Source organism: Petaurus breviceps, unplaced genomic scaffold, assembly GCF_028583685.1.
Source record: "Petaurus breviceps papuanus isolate PSGF00001 unplaced genomic scaffold, PetGlider_PUasm1.0 91133, whole genome shotgun sequence".
NCBI classification, from domain to species: domain Eukaryota; kingdom Metazoa; phylum Chordata; class Mammalia; order Diprotodontia; family Petauridae; genus Petaurus; species Petaurus breviceps.
Window position 1 is genome coordinate 66,916,826 of NW_027187419.1, and position 20,935 is coordinate 66,937,760.

Sequence of the window (20,935 nt, forward strand, 5' to 3'; positions counted from 1 at the left end):
AGATAGATAGATAGATAGATAGATAGATAGATAGATAGATAGATAGAAACAGGATAAATAGGAAATAACACATTCAAAGTACTAGAATTAAGGGCTGGGGAAGACTTCCTGTAAAAGGTGAGATTTTAGTTGGGTCTTAAACACTCTACACCAAAGGAGAAAAGGACAGGTCAAAGTTTTTAGCTTTTTGGAATAACCTGTCATCCTCTACCACATTACTGGGGAACTCATAGTGATCTGGTAGACAAGGGAGAAAGCTCCAGCATTGGTACTGTCTCCACAAGGCAAGAGGCCCCAGCCTTATTAATGTAGGAGTGAGTCAAAGCTCCCCCAACCCAGAGTCACCAAGTTTAGAATGTAGTAGAGCTGATCATGAAAACAGATAAAAAGCTTTGGTGTAGAGAGCTTCCCCACAGCCTACAGCAGAGAGACCCTATCTCTCCCTTGTTGCTGCTTTTGTTTTTCTCCTTTGTTGCTTTCCTTTCAACTTCCCTGCTCACATGAGCTCCTCTCATTTTTTCTTTTTTGAAGTTTTCTACTGACATCAAATGTCAGTAAAAAAGCCAACTCCTTTCTTTATTATTGCTACCACTTGGGTAATTTTCCCAATTTAGGATTACTTTTTATGGCCTGCTTTATTTGAACTTTTAGAATGTCCCACATTGTATTCTGTAAAAATGTCAAACTCTTTGTAAGAAGAGGTTTCTTGGTGACTGAGTTTGGGAAGCATGACCAAGAACAGAACCAAACTTCTCTATGTTTTTGAACATCCCTCTGCCTTGGGATCTGGTTGGTGTGCACAACCTTCCAAGCAAGGTCTTGTGGGTCTTACTGAATGTATTGAGTAATAAGGGTAATAAGATACAGTAGATTAGATGCAGTTTTCTGTCTCAAAGAGCTATAAATGTAATGCATTAGGAGCTGAAGAGAAGGATGCATAGCAGTGATATTCATCTGAAATTACTCTTTTTGATCTTTTTCCATGTCTACCCTGGCCAAATAAAGTGCTTTGTTTACAAATAGAGTCCTTTATTTGGCAGAGTATCATACCCTAAAGTGTTGCTTAGAGATTTTTCTTTTTCTTTTTAAAGACAAAGTCAAGTTTGTCATTTACCACATCATAAGTATACTCATGACTTATTTATCCAGCTTTGTAAAAGAAGGAGGTGTCCCAAATAAATGAATTTTCCAGATAACTTGCCACTTGCCCTTTTATGTGCCAAGCCTTTATTTTTTTTTTACTTTCACCATTTGGATGAAAATATTCCTAACACAAGTTAGGTGCCTCCTTGCCTTCCTAAACATGGAGTACTGAACATAATTTAACCTTTTCTTGATTGACCAACATCATCATTATAAGTATCAATTTTTAATCTTATTTTATTGACATATTTTTGTTTTCATATAATCTTAATTTCCAGATTTATCCCTTCCCCTCCCTATTGCAGTCAGCCATTCCTTGTAATAAAGATTTAAAAAGAAAGAGCTGGAAAAAAGTAATGAATATCTACTATTATATTGCCCCATAATGCCTTGAAGTTTGCCCCAGCATTAAAGAGTCCAACATGGCTTTGTTCTTGGAGTTCATTTGTATGCTTGCTACAATTCTTCAATCTCCTTCGTGTATTGTCAATTGTCACTTCTCGCAGCTGTCAGCCATTCACTGCTTTATGTTATATACATTTGTTTTGGTGAAGATCAAAGGATACCCCTATAACTTTTCTTCAAATTAAAGCATACTTGGGAAAAGTTATACTTTTTAAATTAACAAAAAGAAATATATGGACCTGAATTTATTGAGGAGCATAAAATTTTCATGTTCTAATTATATTTCTCACAAACATGTAACTTTCCAGGGGTTTAAGTCCACTTCCTACTTATGTGACCTTGGGCACAAGGTCACTTCACCTTTCAAGGCATTAGATTCCTCATTTGTAAAATAAAGGAGTTGGGTTAGATTCCTTCAAAGGTCTCCTTGAGCTACGATCCAATGATCTTAAGTTAGAATATGGCACCAAATGATTATGTGAAATGATATTTCAGCACAATGAATTTGGTTATTTTCAATCCTTTATTCTACAATATTTCAGTTTTTGATGGGTCTGTGGTCTCATCAATATGGGTATTATCTGAAACAGTTATTATCATCTCCCATCTATAGGAAGCCTTCCCCAGCTCCTCTAAATTTCAGTGCCTTCACCCTGTTATTTCCTATTTGTCATGTTTATAAATTGCTGTGTGTGTGTGTGTGTTTGCATATTGTCTCCCCCATTCCACTGTAAGTTTATTGAGGGTAGGGACAGTCTTTTGCCTCTTTTTGTATCCCCAGAGCTTAGCACAGTGCCTGGCATATAGTAGGTGCTTAATAAATGTTTACTGATTGATTGATCTAGTCCCTCTTACACTTTGTGACTAATGTTCATGTTGTTTCATGAATCCTCCCTCTGGAAAAAAAAAAAGCCCTTGATAACCTGTGTAAATTATTCTCATGACTATTTTCTAGAAATGAGAAACTAAGTGTAACCCCAGTTTCAAAAGCTTCTTCTACATAGGCTGTGGAAACTCTTATTATGGTAACTCCCCACTTAGCATCCCTACTCTGCTTGGTTTGGACTCAGTGGATTATTCTCCTCCCTCCTACCTCCACCCTCCCCACCTTAACTAGCCCTCTTTGTTCCCTCTCCACCTTCCTTTTGTGTGTTGTGTTCTCCCAGTAGATTGTAAGATCCTTGAAAGCAGAGACTATCTTTCTTTTTCTTATTTGTATACCCAATGCTTAGCACAGGGCCTGGCATGTAATAGACACCTAACTGTTAATCGAATTGAATCGAATTATTGCCTCTTTAAGAGTAGAGGAGCCAGGTGTTATGGTTATAACTGTTACTAATGAGCTCCTTCTCCTTTATGGGGTTAGAGGGAAATGACTGTGAATTTCATTTTGATCTATGAGATAAACTATGGAGAAGACTTAGAGAAAGAAGATGAGAACTTTCATGTTAGAACTGTTATTTTATTAAGAAATATCAAAAAGATAATTTTATGAGGGGATGAATCTAAACAGAGTAGTAGAGTGGCTTGAGAGAAGTTAAAGGTTCAGTTTTGTTGTTACATCTGGAGAGACTGAGAGAGAAGAGAGAGAAAGAAGATAGAGAAATCTTTTCTCTTCATGAAACTATCCCAACCTTTATCTTGCAAAAAAAAGATGTGGAAGATTCTTGCAAAGAGACATTTTGTTAACCTGAATGGGGGGAAGCTGTGTTCTTAGTACTAAAGAGAAGCCATTTGCTGTTGTAGTGAGATTTGTGGTGGATCTAATTGTAATCCTTCTCACAGATAAAATATTTTCAATGATTATATATGTCTTATTTGATTATCAGTTCCATTTTTAATAAATTATAAATTCAGTAGATTTAACATTTGTTTAATTTTAGGAGATTAAGAGATTTAAGGAGAGTAAAAGTAGCTTCTAAGGAAGGAAAGTCTCTCCAGTTTATTAAATAAATATTGATGAACTAGGGCTATGTGCCTAGGTGATTAATTGAAATCCAGTAACTAATGAAATATCCAAATATGCCCCAGCTTCCTCTAGAATTCATATGATAAGGTTAAATATTGTAACAAGTAAAGTAGCAGGCTGAGGTTTGACCTACAAGAGAGTGTGGTGGACTCTGATAACCTTTCTACTCGTGGGAGCATATATGTTGGTTGCTGATAATTTCTTGACTTTATAATACTTTCTTAAAATGTTCAATGTTTTATTCTTTAGTCATTGTGAATATATTTGTATCCATTTTGAAATCTTCCTAACAGCTCTGCCACATATATATCTATTTGATGTACTTTTTAAAAGTGATACTTAGTTTCCCTTGTTATCTGTAATATATAATACAACTCACAAAAGAGAATATCATAAGATTGAAGATTTAGGACTGGAAGGGACCATCAAATGCTTGAAGAGATAAATACTTAGGACTTTTCAGGAATTTTCAAGATGTTGAAAGCATTTTTGAGTCTTTTCTGGAGCATATATATCATAGTATGTGTCAGAATTTTTCTTGTGGGATTGGCATGAGCTACACACTAGCTGACTTGGGCTCAGACTTTTTGTTTCTTTGCATTATATATATGTATGTATATATATATATATATATATATATATTTAACAATCTTTAGTGTGTCATTGTCATTAAAAAATAAATGAGTCCATAATTTTCCCCTCTTCTGGATTTAGTAGATAAATAGAGATCATACCACCATTATTTCTTAAACTTGTTATGGATAATATACATTTCAGCATTATAGACTGATACATTTTAGTGTATAAAGAAAAAGTATGTCTAGTTTGCTTGAAACATCTGTTTGTGCTAAAATTCTTCCATGAGATAATTTTAAAACAATAATTAGATTAGCTACATATTCCATTCCTTAAAAAAAATCTGTCACTGTTCTAGAGTCCCAATCTTGCTCACTTTCACAAGGCAGCATTTCAAAACTTGGTTTTCTAATACAAAGAGCTTGTAAGAAACCTAACATGATATATTTCCATTGACCCCCTCGTTTTCAAATGAAGAGACTTTTCAGTTCTGTTTGATTTTTCTTAGACTCTTTCTACATTCATGCAACGAAAATAGAGAGTTGGCAATTAGTCGTTCATTTGGCTGACCTAGAGAACAGTGGCATAGTGGGTAAACATCTAACTTCAAAGCCAAGATGACTTGAGTTCAAATCTTACCTCTGAGACATATTGACCATGTGAATTGTCTTCTTGACTTGTTAGAATATTTAACCTTATCATATGAATTCTAGAGGAAGCCAGGGGCATATTTGGGTATTTCACTAGTTACTGGATTTCAATTAATCACCTAGGCCCAGAGCCCTAGTTCATCAATATTTATTTAATGTACTGGAGAGACCTCCTTTCCCTAGAAACTACTCATAGCCTCCATTATATCTCTTAATCTCCTAGAATTAAACATTGGCCTGAACAAGTCATTTAACCTTTCATTGCTCTAGGCAACTTTAAAAATTGTAGAAAAATACCAACCTATGCTGATAGAGGGAGTTTCCTTAGACCAATGAAATCATAGTTCCAGTCCCTAACCTAGGGGAACAGTACCACCTAATTCAGATTGGGCCTATCAAATTCTGGGCTAGGATTATATGTAGATACTGATTATGTTACTATTTGACTTTTAGATTTTGTCTGCAGAGTCCATGTTTTATTTTTAGAGGTTTATGTTCCAGTCCATTTGATGCTAACCAAAAAACAATTAAGAGTAGAATTCAATTTGTTTTTAAATCTCATTTTCCTGGTGTTCAAAAATGTAATATTTCTTTATTCTATTCTTATTTGATTATAATCACTTATAAAGAGCCAACAGATACTTAAATCAACAATAGATAGATGGCAGTAGACAGATTTGTACCATTCCTCTTCCTACATAAATGTCTGTCTCAGTTTGGGACCAGCCTTTAGGGTGGTAAAGGGAGGTAGGCTTGACAATAGTAATTTCCTAAATTACTTACTTGTCTTTGACTCACACCCTAAATACATTTGATTGACTATTTAAGCCTGGTAGACAGACCCAGAGCTGCTCAATAATGGGACTCCTGCCTTCAGACCTTCAGTTCTGTGAGGCATGGGGTTGTCATCATCAGGGGAAATAGTGCTTGTCAGACTTTTTTTTTCCCTCCATCTTCAGACATAGACAACTGAAAATTATCACTTGTACGGGGAAAGTTGGTCCCTTGCTGCTGTTTTAATGACTTCCTTCATCAAAATCAAGTCAGACACTCGTGCTTAATTTGTCAGTGTACAAGTTAATGAGATTTGGCATCCTCTCCTAAGGACTGCAGAGGTAAAAGAAGGGGGAAGGGCAAGTTTTCATAATTACTAAGTTGTCATTACATGATTATTAATATTTTTAAGTGTCTTGTGTCAGAGAAACCATTCTTATCCCCCCATGACTGTGTGTCCTTAAAACAGATGCCACTCCAAAATCTTAGAGAAGTCAGATTGCTGTGGGAAACAAAGCAGTTGAAGCCAGCCCAAGAAGGGAGGAAGGCTCTTTCAAGAAATCTTGCATGACATGATATTGTTAATAATTCTTGGTTTGGGACAGTAGGGTGAATGGGAATTCCTTCAATTACTATATTTAAATTGTTTCAATAGTTAAAAGTCTCTTATTATTAAGGACCTTTGCAGTCAGTGCTGTGGTAATCTATGTAATCTGTTCAACCCTGAAAGATTGACATGTCACATTAATGATACCAGATTGTAACATCACAGATTTAGCTCTGAAAAGGACCTTAGGGACTTAGAAGACATCTAGAGCAGTGGTGTCAAACTCAAATATAAAACAGGGGCCACTGAAAACCACATATTAATGTTATTTATGTTCTATTGTATTTATATTTACTTTGGTAAATATTTCCCAATTACATTTTAGTACGGTTCAGGCAACACTAATGCCTCCCATATAGAACAACCTCCTCATTTTATAAATGCAGAACCTGAAACTTAAAGAAATCAAGACCTTTTCTAAGGTCATGTAGGTAGTAAGTGGCAAAGTCAAAATTCAATCTCAAGTCCTTTGACTCCAGAGCAAAAAGATAGAAACAGTGTGTGTACATATATGTGTGGATACATATTTTGCATATATTTATATATGTATATATAATTATATACTCCATCATTCATGTTTATAGGTCAAAAAAGAACACAAACTTTGAAGAATATAACTTTATCTTTTATGCTGATGTGAAATAAGTCCCATCTTCTGTGACTTTTGAAAAGCACCTTGTAATGATAAGTTCTGTAATGAACAAATTAATTCCAAAATGTTTTATGCTTTTTTTTAAGCATGAAAGTTTAGAAAAAAATTAGCCTGATTGCACTGGTTTATCATTGTTATATCATGCATCATATTTCTTTTTTTCTAACTTGATTTCTTGAAATTATTATCACTGAAATAAAAGAAGCCTATGATTTATGCATGATGGGGGTAGGGAGAAAGAGTAAGGAATTATAGTTCAGGAAATTATCTGAGAACACTTTACTTCAGGAAATGAGCTCTTCTAATTAATTTCACATTCCATTCTAAAGCAACCCTTCCCATGACTCCATAATTAGAGAGATAATGTCCAAATGTGGACATGTGGCAAAAGAATATCTTTCTGTGGGACTTCTTGTCTCCACCCACATACACTAGGTTAGCTTGTTTTATTTATTGTCTCCTTGTTCATTTAAATAAAATTTACTTAAATGTGGGCGTAATAAAAAAACTCAATGATTCACAAATTTTACAGTTTCAGAAGTTTCATTGTAGGGAAAAAGAAGTTTTCTGTTTATATGAGTGATTAGTAAGACAAGAAAAGTCCTTTGTAGTATGTTTATGGTAAGCCATTACACCCTCGTCAATTCCCCATGACATGTGGGGGCTGATATTTCTGTCCTGTATGTTTGCAATGAAGACTTACAGTGACATTTCCTTTTTTAAAAATGCAGCTGAAAATATTGACATGACATGTAGCCCCTCTCCTATGTCTGGCAGAGAGCTTGGCTCTTAGATGAGCTCTTTTCTAAGACATATAAGATGGACCAGTGTCAAGCCAGTTTTCTAGAAATAAAAATGTCCATATTCTTATTGTTACATCCAGATAATATTAAGTACTCTGCCCCCTCCCCCCAAATTGTAGTCATTGTACTCTGGCTTGTACAATTTCAGAGAGAGAGAGAGAGAGAGAACGTGCAGATATATCACTCCTGCTGTATGAATTCTCTACAAAAACATATCTAAAAGTGTATAAGCTAAAAATTACATATACAGAGTTAGAATGTATATAAGAGATCATCTTTTCCAATCCCCTTCCTTAAGACATGAAGAAAATAAGTCAAAATTTGACTACAAATCTTCAGGTGTATATATATATTAGTGGAATCTCTGCGTCAAAGGGTATGGGCATTTTAGTCGCTTTATTTGTAAAATTCCACTTCGTTTTTCAAATGGTTGTGCTGATTCACAGCTCTATCAATAGTGTACTGGTGTGCCTATCTTCCTATAACCCCTCCCAAACAAACTATCCCTGTCTTTGGTCATCTTTGCCAATTCATGGGGTCTGAAGTAGAACCTAAAGGTTTTTTTGATTTACATTTCTCTTATTATTAGTGATTTGGAACATTCTTTCATGTGATTAATGGTTTGTAATTCTTTTGAGAACTGTTCATATCCTTTGGTATTAGGGTAATTACTTTTGGTTACCATGCCCTTATCTGAGAAATTAGATACAAAGATTTTTTTTTATTTGATTACTTCTCTTCTTGTCCTCAATATATTGTTTGTGCAGAAACGTTTCAATTTCATATAACCAGAATTATCTGTTTTGTATTTAGTAATTGGCTTTTCCCCTTCTTTAGTTAAGAACATATTCACCCATAATTGTGGAAGATATATGATCTGCTTCCTCTCTAATTTTTTAATATTGAAGTCATATATCCATTTTAAAATTATTTTGGAATATGGTGGAAGATGTTGGTCTAAGCCTAATTTCCACCAGACTGCTTTCCAACATGTCAAGCAGTATTTTTTAATGAAATAGGAAGTTCTTTCCTAAGTAATTGATTTTTAGGATTTATTGAACTCTGGGTTAATGAATTCTATTATTTATGATTCTCTCATACAGTCTAATCAATACAAAATGGTTTTAATGACTCAAGCTTCATATATAGTTTGAGATCTAAAAGTGCTGTTCCCTCTTTAAATCTACCTTTTTTATTATTTCCCTTGATATTCTAAACCTTTTATTTCTCCTACTGGATTTTGTTATTATTTTATCAAGTCCTATGAAGTATTCCTTTGGTATAAGATTAAAGTTACTAATTAACTTTGGCAGTATTGTATTTGTGTATATATGAGACAAGTACATATAATAGACACACACACACACACACAGCAACTAAGTGGCACTGTGGATAGAATGACTAGGCCTGGAGTCAGGAAGACCTGAGTTCAAATTTGGCCTCAGACACTTACTAGCTGTATTACCCTAGGCAAGTTACTTAACCCTTTTTGCCTCAGTTTCTTCATCTGTAAAATGAGTTAGAGGAGGAAATGGCAAACCTCTCCAGTCTCTTTGTCAAGAAAACCCCAAATATGGTCACAAAAAGTGTACACAACTGAAACAAGTGAACAACCATCTGTCTAGATACATATACACATATATACACAATGTATATTTTATACATACACATATAATGTACTTCTCTCCTCCACTAGAATGTACTCTTCTCCTAAGTAGCTGTTTTTTCATTCTTTGTACTTCCAGTACTAGTCTCCAGCACAATATTTGGCATCTAGTTGGTACTTAATAAATGTTTGTTAATTGATTGAGTGCCAAATCAGCTACTAGATATTTTTTTTAGTGCCTACTATGTACCAAAAGTATTATACTGATGGCTGGGGACTATAAGAAAGGTGGAAAATACTATCTCCATCAATTTCATATGAAAATGGTACCTAGTGGAGACAACATATTTAGAAATTGATTTCCTTGCAAAAATGCATTTTCCCATACCTTTTCCCTTGAGTGTAGTGGGAAAAAAAACCCTGATTCAGAATCCTTACTGACTTAGAAACTTTAAGTCTGAAGTTCTTAAATTGATTTCCTCTGTATTTTGCTTTATTAATTTAAAAACATTATTCTGAGAGTCCAGAGGCCTCACCAGATTGCCAAAGGAATTCATGACACAAAAAAAGGTGAAGAAGCCCTGCTTTAAGTCAACTCAAAGATTTTGCCTTCATCTTTCTTCTACCAATAAAGTGCATGCTTCCAGCCCAGCAGTTCATTCCATATTATTCTTATTAATTACTTGCTATAAAATGGGTTTTAGAGAACTTTCCCTCTTTTGGCACACCTTGATGTCAGTCAATAACTTTTCAGAGTGTGCTATTAAAGTTAAGGCTGAAAATGTATTTGAAATGTTGCTGGGCCTCGGGTTTCTTTCTTTACTCTCTTTTTCGCCCCTCATTAAAGGTGGCATTCACCAGGCACATAGCACAAAACCACATGTTCAATGTGAACAGTCTTTTAGCAGAAATATGGTGAAGGCCTAACTTTATCAAGTAATGTTTTTATTGTTAACTTGTAATCTAATTAATCATAGATCTCCATAGAAGTCTGACATAGTTTTATCCCACAATAACATTCAGCCTTTCATAGCTATCTGTGTCCAGCACTTTATAGACCTGGCCTCTTCACAAGCTATAAACATTTTTCTGTGGGATTGAGGTTTCCTGGTATCACAGAGTTCTTGCTGTGTGCCTACTTTAGATGTCCTCCAGTTAATGTCTTTCATGAGGAATGTTAGCTAATTTAATATATTGCTCACATCAGAATTAAGACCCCAGAAGTGATGTAACAGACTTATACAAACATTTGTTCTATTTATCACCACTTAATATAAAAATACTATTTTATTAGGGGCAGGGAAGATAGACCCTACAACTTAATTTTTGTCAAGTGATCATATTCAGCTAAAAAAAAAGTTAGCTATTATTCTCATCCCTTCCCCAATTATATCATTGTCCACAATGGATCAGATGGTAAGGTGTTCAATGAGGCATCTTGAGATGTGTTAACATTTTGTCTGGCAATGTAGCTTAATAGATAACACATATCCAAATTCCAAGGCACATTAAAGTAAAGGATTTCAACATAGAGAATAGAAGGAAATATTTCAAATAAACGTTTCCAAATATATAACTTAATATAGAAACAAAGTATCTTGAAATTTTCTTTTCTTTTGGAAATAAAATGAAGACAATTAATCAAAGAATTATTTGTTGAGTGTCATCTTTTGAATGCCCAGTAGTGCTTTGGAAACAGTGCATTGGACTCAATGGCCTCTGTTCTAAATCAGTGATCCCATATCTTATGACTAATACTTTCCTGGATTGACAGGAGAAAATTCATGATACCTAGTCAATGGATATTATCAGGTGTCTGATTTGTGATTTACCAGTTAATCAGCAGGTCTTGGTTTGGCATCTGCTATGTGCCCAGCACCACTGGGTGGGGAGGGAGGGGAAGAGGGTTACAAAGGCAAAAAAGAAACTGTCCTTGACCTCAAGGAAGGGGGAAACATGCACATATTTAGGTGTATGTAAAAAATATGGGGTGAGGGTTGCATCTGGGCCTCCAAGTTCATCAATATAGAGGAACTTCCTCTGCCAATACAGATCGGCACCTACAATTTGAAGCCTTAGAGACTTGCCTGGGGGCACTAAAAAGTTAAGTCACTTCCCCAGGATCAAGAAATCAGTGTATGTCAGAGACTTAAGGCACATCTTTTTGTCTCCAAGGTCAGCTCTCTATGCCCTGCACCACCGTGCCTCACAAGATTTATACCTAATAAACGAGGTGGGAAGGCACCAGGAAAAACTATTACACAGGTGAGGCTGGTGCTTGTGCTGAATTTGGAAGGAGAATGTGGGTCCTAAGAAGTCCATGTGAGGAAGGAGGACATCTCAGGTGTATGGAAGAGCCAGTGCAGGGGCACAGAGTGCAGAACACTAAAAAGGCCTTTTGGTTGGACCAGGAAGCACATGAAAGGTCTTCTGTGTAATGAGGCAGGTTATTGACAGCTGAATTGAAATAAAGGCATTTCTATTTGGTCCTTAAGGTCATGAGGAACAGCTGCTGTATTGACAACCACAACAACAAGGGAATGAAAGGCTGGTTGGAACCCTGTTTCCAGAGCCTTGATGTCTCAGCTTCAGCACTGTAATTCTAGACCATGTATGCAATGACCTTATGTCATTTCTTCCACAAACAGTGATGTGGCATCTTGGGCATTTGTAAAGACCCCATCTTTAACACAGCAGCCATATTTGGGTAGAATTATCACAAACATAACACTTTTGTGTGGTCATGGTAATTAACGTAACAGGTACTTAAATACTTATTGACTATTTCCGACCTGTGCTCTGTGAGCAAATCACTTAACCTCTTTGGCACTCTGGGTTCCCTTTATAAAATGAGGAGACTGGACTAGATGTTCTCTAAATCCCATTCAGCACTGTCTTATGATCCTATAATCCCTATTTTCTTGGTAGAGGCATGGAGTGGGAGGGGGAGCACTAGATTAGGAATCAGGACACCTGGGCTTGAAACCCAGTTCTGCAATTTGGGAGGGAAGTCCTTTCATTTTGCTGGGCATCAGTTTCTCTCATATGACCATGGTCAAGACCAGGGATGGAGAAACCTTTGACTTCGAGGACACATGTGGCCACATGCGGCCTTGAGACCGAAGGCTCCCCACCCTTGGAAGACCATGTCATTCCCCTGTTCAGTAATTTCCAGTGACTTCCTATTACCTTTAGGACTGAATATAGATTCCTCTGTTGGTCATTTAAAGCCTTTCACGGCCGAGCTGTAACTTAACTTTTGTTTATCATGATTTATGATCCCTTCATAAAATCCATCCAAAAATTGTACTCACTTCCACTTCTCAGAATCCCTGGTGTTCTTCAGCTCAGTCACCACATCCTCCATGATTCCTTTCCTGACCCTCTCAGCTGCTATTGCCTCCCCCTCCCGCTAAAAAATTACCTTGCATTTGCTTTTCATAGATTTTATATATACTTATATGTGTACATGTTGTTTACCCCCCAGTAAAGTGTATACTATTTGAGAGAAGGAGTGGTTTATCTTTTTGTTTTTGTATCCCCCACACTAAGCAGTGTGGCCTGGTGGATAGAGAACTGACCTTGAGCCGAGAACACCTGTGTTTAAGTCCTGCTTCTGAGACATACCAGTTGTGCGACTCTGGGCAGGGTTCTTAGCCTTTCTGTGCTCTGGGCCACTCTCCAAAGCTATACGTGGCAAAGAAAGTGCTGATCTCTTTAGTAGGGGGAGTTGCCATATTCATCATATTCTGTATAGCAGTGAAATCACAGATCCAATCTCTATTCTTAATTCTTTCTCTATATGAACTTATAGAATCCCAGAGCTCCAAGGACACATTAATGTAGTATCATACATTAAAGGGTGTAAACCTCATTTTAAAAAAAATTCAAATCCTGCCTTTTCCTTATGCTTTACAATGATGTCTGTCCTTAAAGCACCTATATACTAACATAGGGATCCATAACTAATGGATGCTTTTACAGTGAGATGATCCTGCCAGATTTTTTAAAAGGAAAATTTAAAAATTAATAGCAAAATCATTTTCTAATCCTATGAAAATTTATTAAAACAGCACCTAGAAAACTTCTTTTATCCATACAGTCAGAGAAATATGGAGGATTCACAGTTACACATGTAATTCAAACAAGACTTGAGCCTGGCCCTAAAGTGTAAATTGAAAATTAATATGAAAGCAAAAAACACAGTAAGCCTTCTAGTGATAAGTAATAATTTCATTTATTTTTTGCCTTTTGGAGAGCAATTGGGGTTAAGTAACTTGCCTAAGGTTACATGGCTAGGTTTTGTGTGTGTGTGTGTGTGTGTGTGTGTGTGTGTGTGTGTGTGTGTGTGTTTAGTGTCTGAGACTGGATCTGAACCCAGGTCCTCCTGACTTCGGGGCCAGCACTTTATTCACTGCGCCACCTACCTGCCCCAATCACTTCATTCTTGGCCTTCCAAAGTCTCTCTTTCTCCCCCTCTCCTTCTCTCTCTCTCTCTCTCTCTCTCTCTCTCCCTCTCCCCCTTTTCCCTCTCTCTCTCCCCCCCTCTTCCTCCCTCTTCCCTTCTCTCTCTCCCTCTCTCCATCTCCCTCTCCCTCTGTCTCTCCCCCCCATGTGTATCCCTGTTTCTGTCTTTCTGTCTCTCTTCTGTGTGTGTGTGTGTGTGTGTGTGTGTGTGTGTGTGTACTACACACATATGTATATATTTTTCCTTACTTGGTCTTAGAAATAGCTATAAAAACTCACTAATAAACAAAAAAAAAGATAGTTCCCATCCATTCGCCAGATAGTGAATAATCTTTTTTTTTTTTACTTTCTAGTACAGATGTTCTTAACCTTAATATTTTGATAATGGTACTTCGATGTAGTCAGTCTCCTTTGTAATCCTGTGTATTTTATTTCATGCATTTAAAATCATTATTCTAAGAAGGAATCCGTAGGTTTCATCAGACTGTCCAAGGAGGCCATGACATACACAAAATGTTTGAGGACCCCTGCTTAGTAGATGTAATATTTTTTAATTTTTTTAAATTTTCATTAAAATTTTCATTTTTAAATGTATTCCTCCTCTTTCTCCTCCCCAAAGTGCCATCCTTTGTACCAAAGAATAAACAAAAAGGAAGAGGAATAATTAACCAATTAACCAGCAAAATTAACCAACCCTTCAGCTGTCTCCAACATTTCTGTATAATATTCCACATTCATGGTCCCCCACCTCTTCAAAGAAGGAAAGAAGGGAGTTATGTTTTCTAAACTCTTCAGTGGTTGGCCCTTGAGGTTTTTGTCTTTGTTACTTTTTCTCTAAATATATAGTCTATAAAAGTGGCTTCTAGCCAGTAGACAGCAGAAAGAATGTCTCCTCATAGTTCAGTAAAGATCAGTCAACGAAAAGGGGAAGTTTTAGTTTTGGAAAGGATTTTTAAAAAGCACTGCTCTTAAATGAGTATTGTTAAACCAACGATTTTCTTAAAATGGAAATAATTCCAAAGATTATTTCTGTATTTTGTTCTCTCCTCAGAGAAGTCTGTTTCATAAATGTTATCCATTCCCTATCTCACCCTGCTTGGAGACAGCTAGGTACACAGTGGTTACAACACTAGACCTGGAATCAAGAAGATCTAAATTCAAATTCAGCCTCAGAGGCTAGCTATGTGAACCTAGGCAAGTCCTTGAATCTTTGCCTGCTTCAGTTTCTTCATCTGTAAAATGGGTATTATACTAGCACCTACCTCCCATAGTTGTCATGAGGATACAAACAGATGATAAAGTGTTTTGTAAACCTTAAAGCACTACCTAAATTCTAGCTACTAGTAAGTTGAAGGAGTTAATATTAATTGATCATTTAAAATGTTAATATTATAATGGTTGTATTATCACTATGAGAACTGCTAATGACCAAGAAGAGTTATTTCTAAGCTGGTTAGTTTTCATTGTAACAGATGAGGTTATTGGAAGAAGAAAGTGGAAGACTTACTTACATGCTTTCAGTTCTCTTAACCACTTAATTTTAATAACTTCTTCAAGTAATGGTACTGAATAAACTGTGAAATTTCACAGATATTTTATACTCTTGAAATGTTCTGAAATGAATTCTACCTATGAAATTGGAAGCCCTGAGGTGTTCTGTTTTTCTTTGTTTGAGGGTTTTTGTTTTGTTTGTTCCTGTTTTTGGTTGGTTATTTGGTTTTTATCAAAATGAAATGATAGTGTATTTGCTGTCAAAGGCATAAAAACTTGTCAGTGAAGAATTGTAATGGGAAGAAAGACTTCAAGACATCATTGTCATTGCCCACAGGTAACTTGGAAAATCTTCTCTGTGCTTGGCCCTCCTAGGTACTCTTGGGATACAGTGTTGACCACTGACTCATACCAGAGTAGATCTAATGAGTTAATGAATTAGTGGCTTCTAGGCACACCCTATTAAATACAGGTCCAGGCTCAGACACCCATAAAACAGGTCATACTCCATCCTCAATTTTTCAAGAATTAGTAGGTCTAAAGTTATCAATCCTGATTTTTAGGCCTAATGGAAGAATTATTTATCTCCTTTCGACTTGTTTTTTTTAAATTTAATTCAAAATTGAATTGTATTTATATAAAATGAAGAGTTTAGGTGATGGGTAATCAAACCACTGAAAAGACAACTCTCTGGCCAAGCAGAAAGAACCCCTGCCCCCAAGGAGCTTGTGTAATGTTTTGGGGAAAACACTATACTGTATATGCAGAAAAGTATGTAAACAAAGTTTAGTGTCAGTACAAAGTTATTTCTGTGGAAGAGTGGCCAGAGGGTACTATCAATTCAGACCTGGGTGCCATAGGAAAATTTTAGTATTTGAAAGAATTTGTTAGAACTTGTCAGACCTTGAGCTCCACTGTCTTTCATAGAGAACTCAGGGTCAGTTCCAGACTACTATAAGGTATCAGAGTAGGACATAAGTGCAGTAATATAACCTTATCTTGTGTATATTTGGCACTCCAAAGATAATTGATAGGGGAGATCTCAGATTACAGAAAACTTTTTTGAAAACACATTATATCACTTAAAGAGCCCAAGCATGCCAGTGATGAAACATACTTCTCCAGGGGGAGAAGCAGGGGGCTGTAGGTACATAATGCTGCATAGTTGTCAGATGTGGTTACTATTATATGGGCAAGAATAATTGAAAATGAAAAGTATCCTGGTATAATAAACAAAGCATTGTATTTGGAGCAGGAGGACCTGGGTTCAAATTTCAGTTTTATCCTTCACCACTTATGTCACCATGAGCAAGTCTCTTAAACTCTCTGGGCCTCAGTATCCTTATCTGTAAAATGAGGGATTTGAACTGGAATGATCTTCAAGGGCCCTTCAAGCTCTACATTCTATTTCTGTAAGACAGTGGCAATAATTCAGAAGAGGATTCGGCTGTGAACGTAAAATGGCAGAGCTAATAAAGATAAAAATGGAGAACCTTTAAAATAAAGAGTAGTCTGTTACAATTGGTACAAAATAAGGGAGAAATTAGTAATAGGATTTAAAAGTGTCATATTTATTCAAGGTAGCAAAATATAGTGATCCTGTAATAGCTAGTATTTATATGGCACTTTAAGGTTTGTGAAATGCTTTGCAAATATTTCATTTGGTCCTCACAATAGTAGGTGCTGTTATCTACATTTTAAAGCTGTGGAAACAGGCAAAAAGAGGTTAAGTAACTGCCCAGTATCACAAAGTTAGTAAATATCTGAAACTGGATTTGAACCTTACTCTGTCTACTGTAACATAGTTGGCTCTTAAAGCAGAAGAAAGTTATAGTTACCAGTTCCATATAAGATAAAATACAAATGAGATAAAAGATATAGGAGAAAGAATGATGAACTGGAGTCAAGAAGATACAGGTTCAAATCCTACTTTAGACACTTGCTATTTGTGTAACCCTGAGCAACACACTCATCTGTGAAATGGGGATAATAACAGCATTTTTCAGTGTTGTTAGTGAGAATCAAATTATATAAAAGATGTAAATGCCAGTTATTGTTATCATCATAATAAGGTGGATAGTCTTCACCTGAAAGAGTGACCGTCTTTTGCCCAATCATGGTCATGTTGAGACAAAGGAAAGTTTGGGGAAAGGAGCCTTAGCTGGGAAAAGATAAAGGTAGTTAATGCAGAGGAGGGAAGCTTCCACGTTGTAGTAAATCAACCAAGAAGACTGAAATCAGGCTAGGATCCTGCTCTACAAAATATGAGTAAGGGGAAAAGACTAAAGATTTGTAGGCTTGATTTTGAGAAAGTGTTAGTGGAATGGTTAGCAGCAGTAGCATTCCTATAAATTTGAGATTAGAATGAGCAAAAAGAGACATCCAATCCCCTCTCACCAGGTAGCTGAAAGTATCTTCCCATCTATTTCTTCTACATATCAAAAAGAGACACCTGACCTTAAAGTTAGGGGTTTTCATGAAAGACACCAAAGCCAAGAACTTGTCTGATGCAGAAGCTGAACAAAAGGAACGATAATATACATATTTTAAATGGACTAAGAAGGGAGTGGTGGTTAAGAGAAAGAGTTGATCTCAATTAGGCAGTTGAAAGTAATGCCTGTCTAGAGAAAAGACATAAGTTTTGCTATCTGTAGCCTTGTAGACTTGTAGAGCAAGTGAGAAAGTTACTATTTAGTATTCAATTCACTCTGTGCTAGGAAGGCAGCAACCTATTGTCCAATCTATGAACTCCATAGTGAATTGGGTTTAAAGCTTGTCTTTGAGAAAGAAATGTAGCCAGTAAACCCAAAGGAAAAAAGTCAGCTTTTTGGCTATTGAAATATACCTTCCCTTGGGCAGATCACCCTCAGGTAAGGAGGGGAGGGGAGGAGAGACTGAAGGTCTTCCCCTCCCAGTTTGATTTTTTTTATTATTTAAAGGGACCATTCCTTAAGTAACTACTTAAAGAAGACTATTCACTGAATGGGCATTATGTCACTCAAAGTGAGAACCTGAAAAGGCCTGAGCCTAAAAGGCCAGGGCCTCCCATTGCATCCTGGGCCATCTGTAGTCATCCTGGTGAATGTCTGGCCACTGGACCCAGATGTCTCTGGGGGAGAAAGTGAGGCTGATGACCTTGGACAGCCCTCCCTCACTCAAATCAAAGTCAACTGCAAGTCATGTCATCATCTCCCTGATGTCATGGTCCTGTTCAAGAGCAAAGGACAAAAACAACAATAAAGCCCTCTATGACACAGTTTTCTTATTTGTTTTCTGTTTCTTGTCTGAGGAGTATGGATCTCTTAAGGTCCCTTTCACTCAAAGTTTCTAGGAATCTCATGAACCTATGAGTAATGAAAGGAATAGAATGAACTCAGTTCCCTGTGCCCGGCCAAATTGCACTGATCTCTAGGGAGAGAAGAAATAACAGTGCTGTTCACCTTATTATTGCCCTGTTTCTTAATGACGTTTGTCCTTTCTGGCTGTACAAAACACTGACCCACTAATCTCCCACCCCCACCCCTATCCCCAATTTTTCAAAGGTTCCCTAAAACTCTCCGAAATGCAGTCTTACCATCTTTGACCTCATTGAATTTCAGCCTATTTCACAATATTAAAACCACAAACATGAAGGTTTGTGCCAATAGTTAATGTTTAGTTTCCTGCTATCTGTAACTTTGTCCCTAGGTGTATGTATATATGTATGTACAGACATAGGCATGTGTGTGTGTCCTTTTCTGCTTTTTTTGTCTCATTATTGTTTTTTTCGAAATATGAACTGAAGAACAAAGACAGTCCCTCCTTTAATTCACTTTGTTGTTTGCAAAATCAGTCTTATAAAGATGAAATTTTAAGAGGTCTGTGAAGTATGGAAGGGACTGTGCTTTATACACATACACACACACAGAGCTGTTAAATGAATATGAAAGACTTGTAAAATAAGCAGCACCTTTTCACTTCCCTCCAACCCTAGGGGCCAGTTGAAATGGTTCATTTTATTCTTTCCATACCTCAGAGACTTATGGAACTCATGTAAATTTAGATCTGGTAAGCAAATATAAAGATACAAACCCTCTACTTAACAGACAAGGAAACTGAAGCCTTGATAGGTTTAGGGGACTTGTTCAAGATTAATAGTAGCAGGAGCCAGTCAATCTGTACAATGAGGGGATTGGATTCAAAGACCTCTCAGGTCACTTCCAGCTCTAAATCTATGATCCTATGAAACTGATCCTGCCTACTTGAGCCATTCTTTTTTTCCCCAAGCACCTTTTAACAAATGACTTTATCATATCAAGATCACTGACATATTGTTTAATATACATAATGACAAATCCATAAGAGCACAGACCACCTCTTTTCATGCACAAAGAGTTAAGCACACTATCATATACTGAATAAATGACAATAATAAGGGTAATTTGCCAGGGGATATATGACATTTCATGGTGTCAACTAACTATGGATTTTCAGTGCCTTATTTAATGAGAAAACTATAGAAGCTTGATTTTTATAGTATGTGATATCAATAAGGATGTACAATGAGATTTGGGGAGATTGAAGTGGGAGACATCTATTATAGGTGCTGATTTGGGGGACTTGTTTAAGGACATTTAAAACAAATTTAAAACTCTCCTGTTTAAGTAAGATTTAAAAGAGATGATCAGTAGCCAGAAAGGGCAAATCATTGAGGGGTGGAGTTTGGGTAAGAGGCAAGAAAGTGAAGAGTCAGATAACAAGACTGAGCAGAGTAAGGGGAAAAGTTTATGAGGAAAGTTGCAGACAACAATCTTGGTCATGTTACACTTGAATTGCTGATGAGATACTGAGGAGGAGATGCTAAAAAGATAACTGGGAGGCAAGATTCAACAGGATAAAGAGATGTGGGGTAGACAGTAAGATTTAGGAACCACAAGCACTGGGTGGATGGTAGAATCTATGGACTCAGGGAAAGTGTGAAAAAAAAGAAGAGAAACAGTCCAAGTTCAGAATCCAGAAGAGATCCAGAATAAGGAGGAGATAAAGCAAAGTCCCTAAGGCTATGTCTACACTACATTTGCAAGGGAAGTCTAGTGGACCAAAGCATCTTTTAGTATTCATTGCATTCCTCCAGCCTGGAGTTCCCAAAGAAATTTTTGAAACGGATGCTCCGTCTACATACAAGGTAGGATATTTCCTGATTGTTCCTATATTTCCTATGATGTTTTCCACATCAACAGGGATCTTACTTCAGTTGTAGAATGGTTAATGGCAGAATGGATCTTGGTTTCTGACTATTTGGCTTCATTTGGACCTATAATGTGTATATGTCATCAGCTTACCTGGTTCTGTGTAATAGAATGAAACTAAATGATCCAGATGTGTTACTGGCATTCTACTAGAAAGTCAGTCAACAAGCTGTATTAACTGATTTCTATATGCCAGGCTGTGTGCTATATAATATAAACTTTCCCTAAGTGAATAGTTGGAAATATTATGGGAAAATCTGAGAGAAAAGCATTGTATTAAGTGAATCCTAGAATGGTTAGAATCATGGGTCTAGCTGTTACTAAGCAGAAAATATCCATATACAGCTTTGTAAAAATAAAGGTAGAAAAGGGGTAATTAGTCTCATTGTCAAGAAGGTAATTGTTGACATCATTTTGTTTTGTTTTGGCTTGTTGTTGTTGTCATTTCAAGCAATAGAGATTTCACTGAAGGAAACTGAGGAGAGGATTATGGGGAGGTGAGAGCATGATTATGCCAAAGTATGTTCTAGGTTGTTGTTATTGAGTGAGGGGTAGGAGGGTGAG

The 20,935-nt window shown here is 36.5% G+C and overlaps 1 protein-coding gene across 2 annotated transcripts in view; it reads left to right on the forward strand.

The window, feature by feature from the left end:
* FRY (FRY microtubule binding protein) overlaps positions 1-20,935 on the forward strand; it is a 586,038-nt gene that overhangs the window by 16,477 nt on the left and 548,626 nt on the right. Inside the window, exon 1 of one of the 2 annotated variants that reach the window (XM_069080511.1) lies at positions 19,891-20,307. The exons of the other annotated variant lie outside the window; for it this stretch is intronic. Within the exon in view, the coding sequence (XP_068936612.1) occupies positions 20,288-20,307 (20 nt within the window). The 5' untranslated portion in view covers positions 19,891-20,287. Of the gene's footprint in view, positions 1-19,890; positions 20,308-20,935 lie in introns of those variants that run through there. 2 annotated transcript variants of the gene reach the window in all.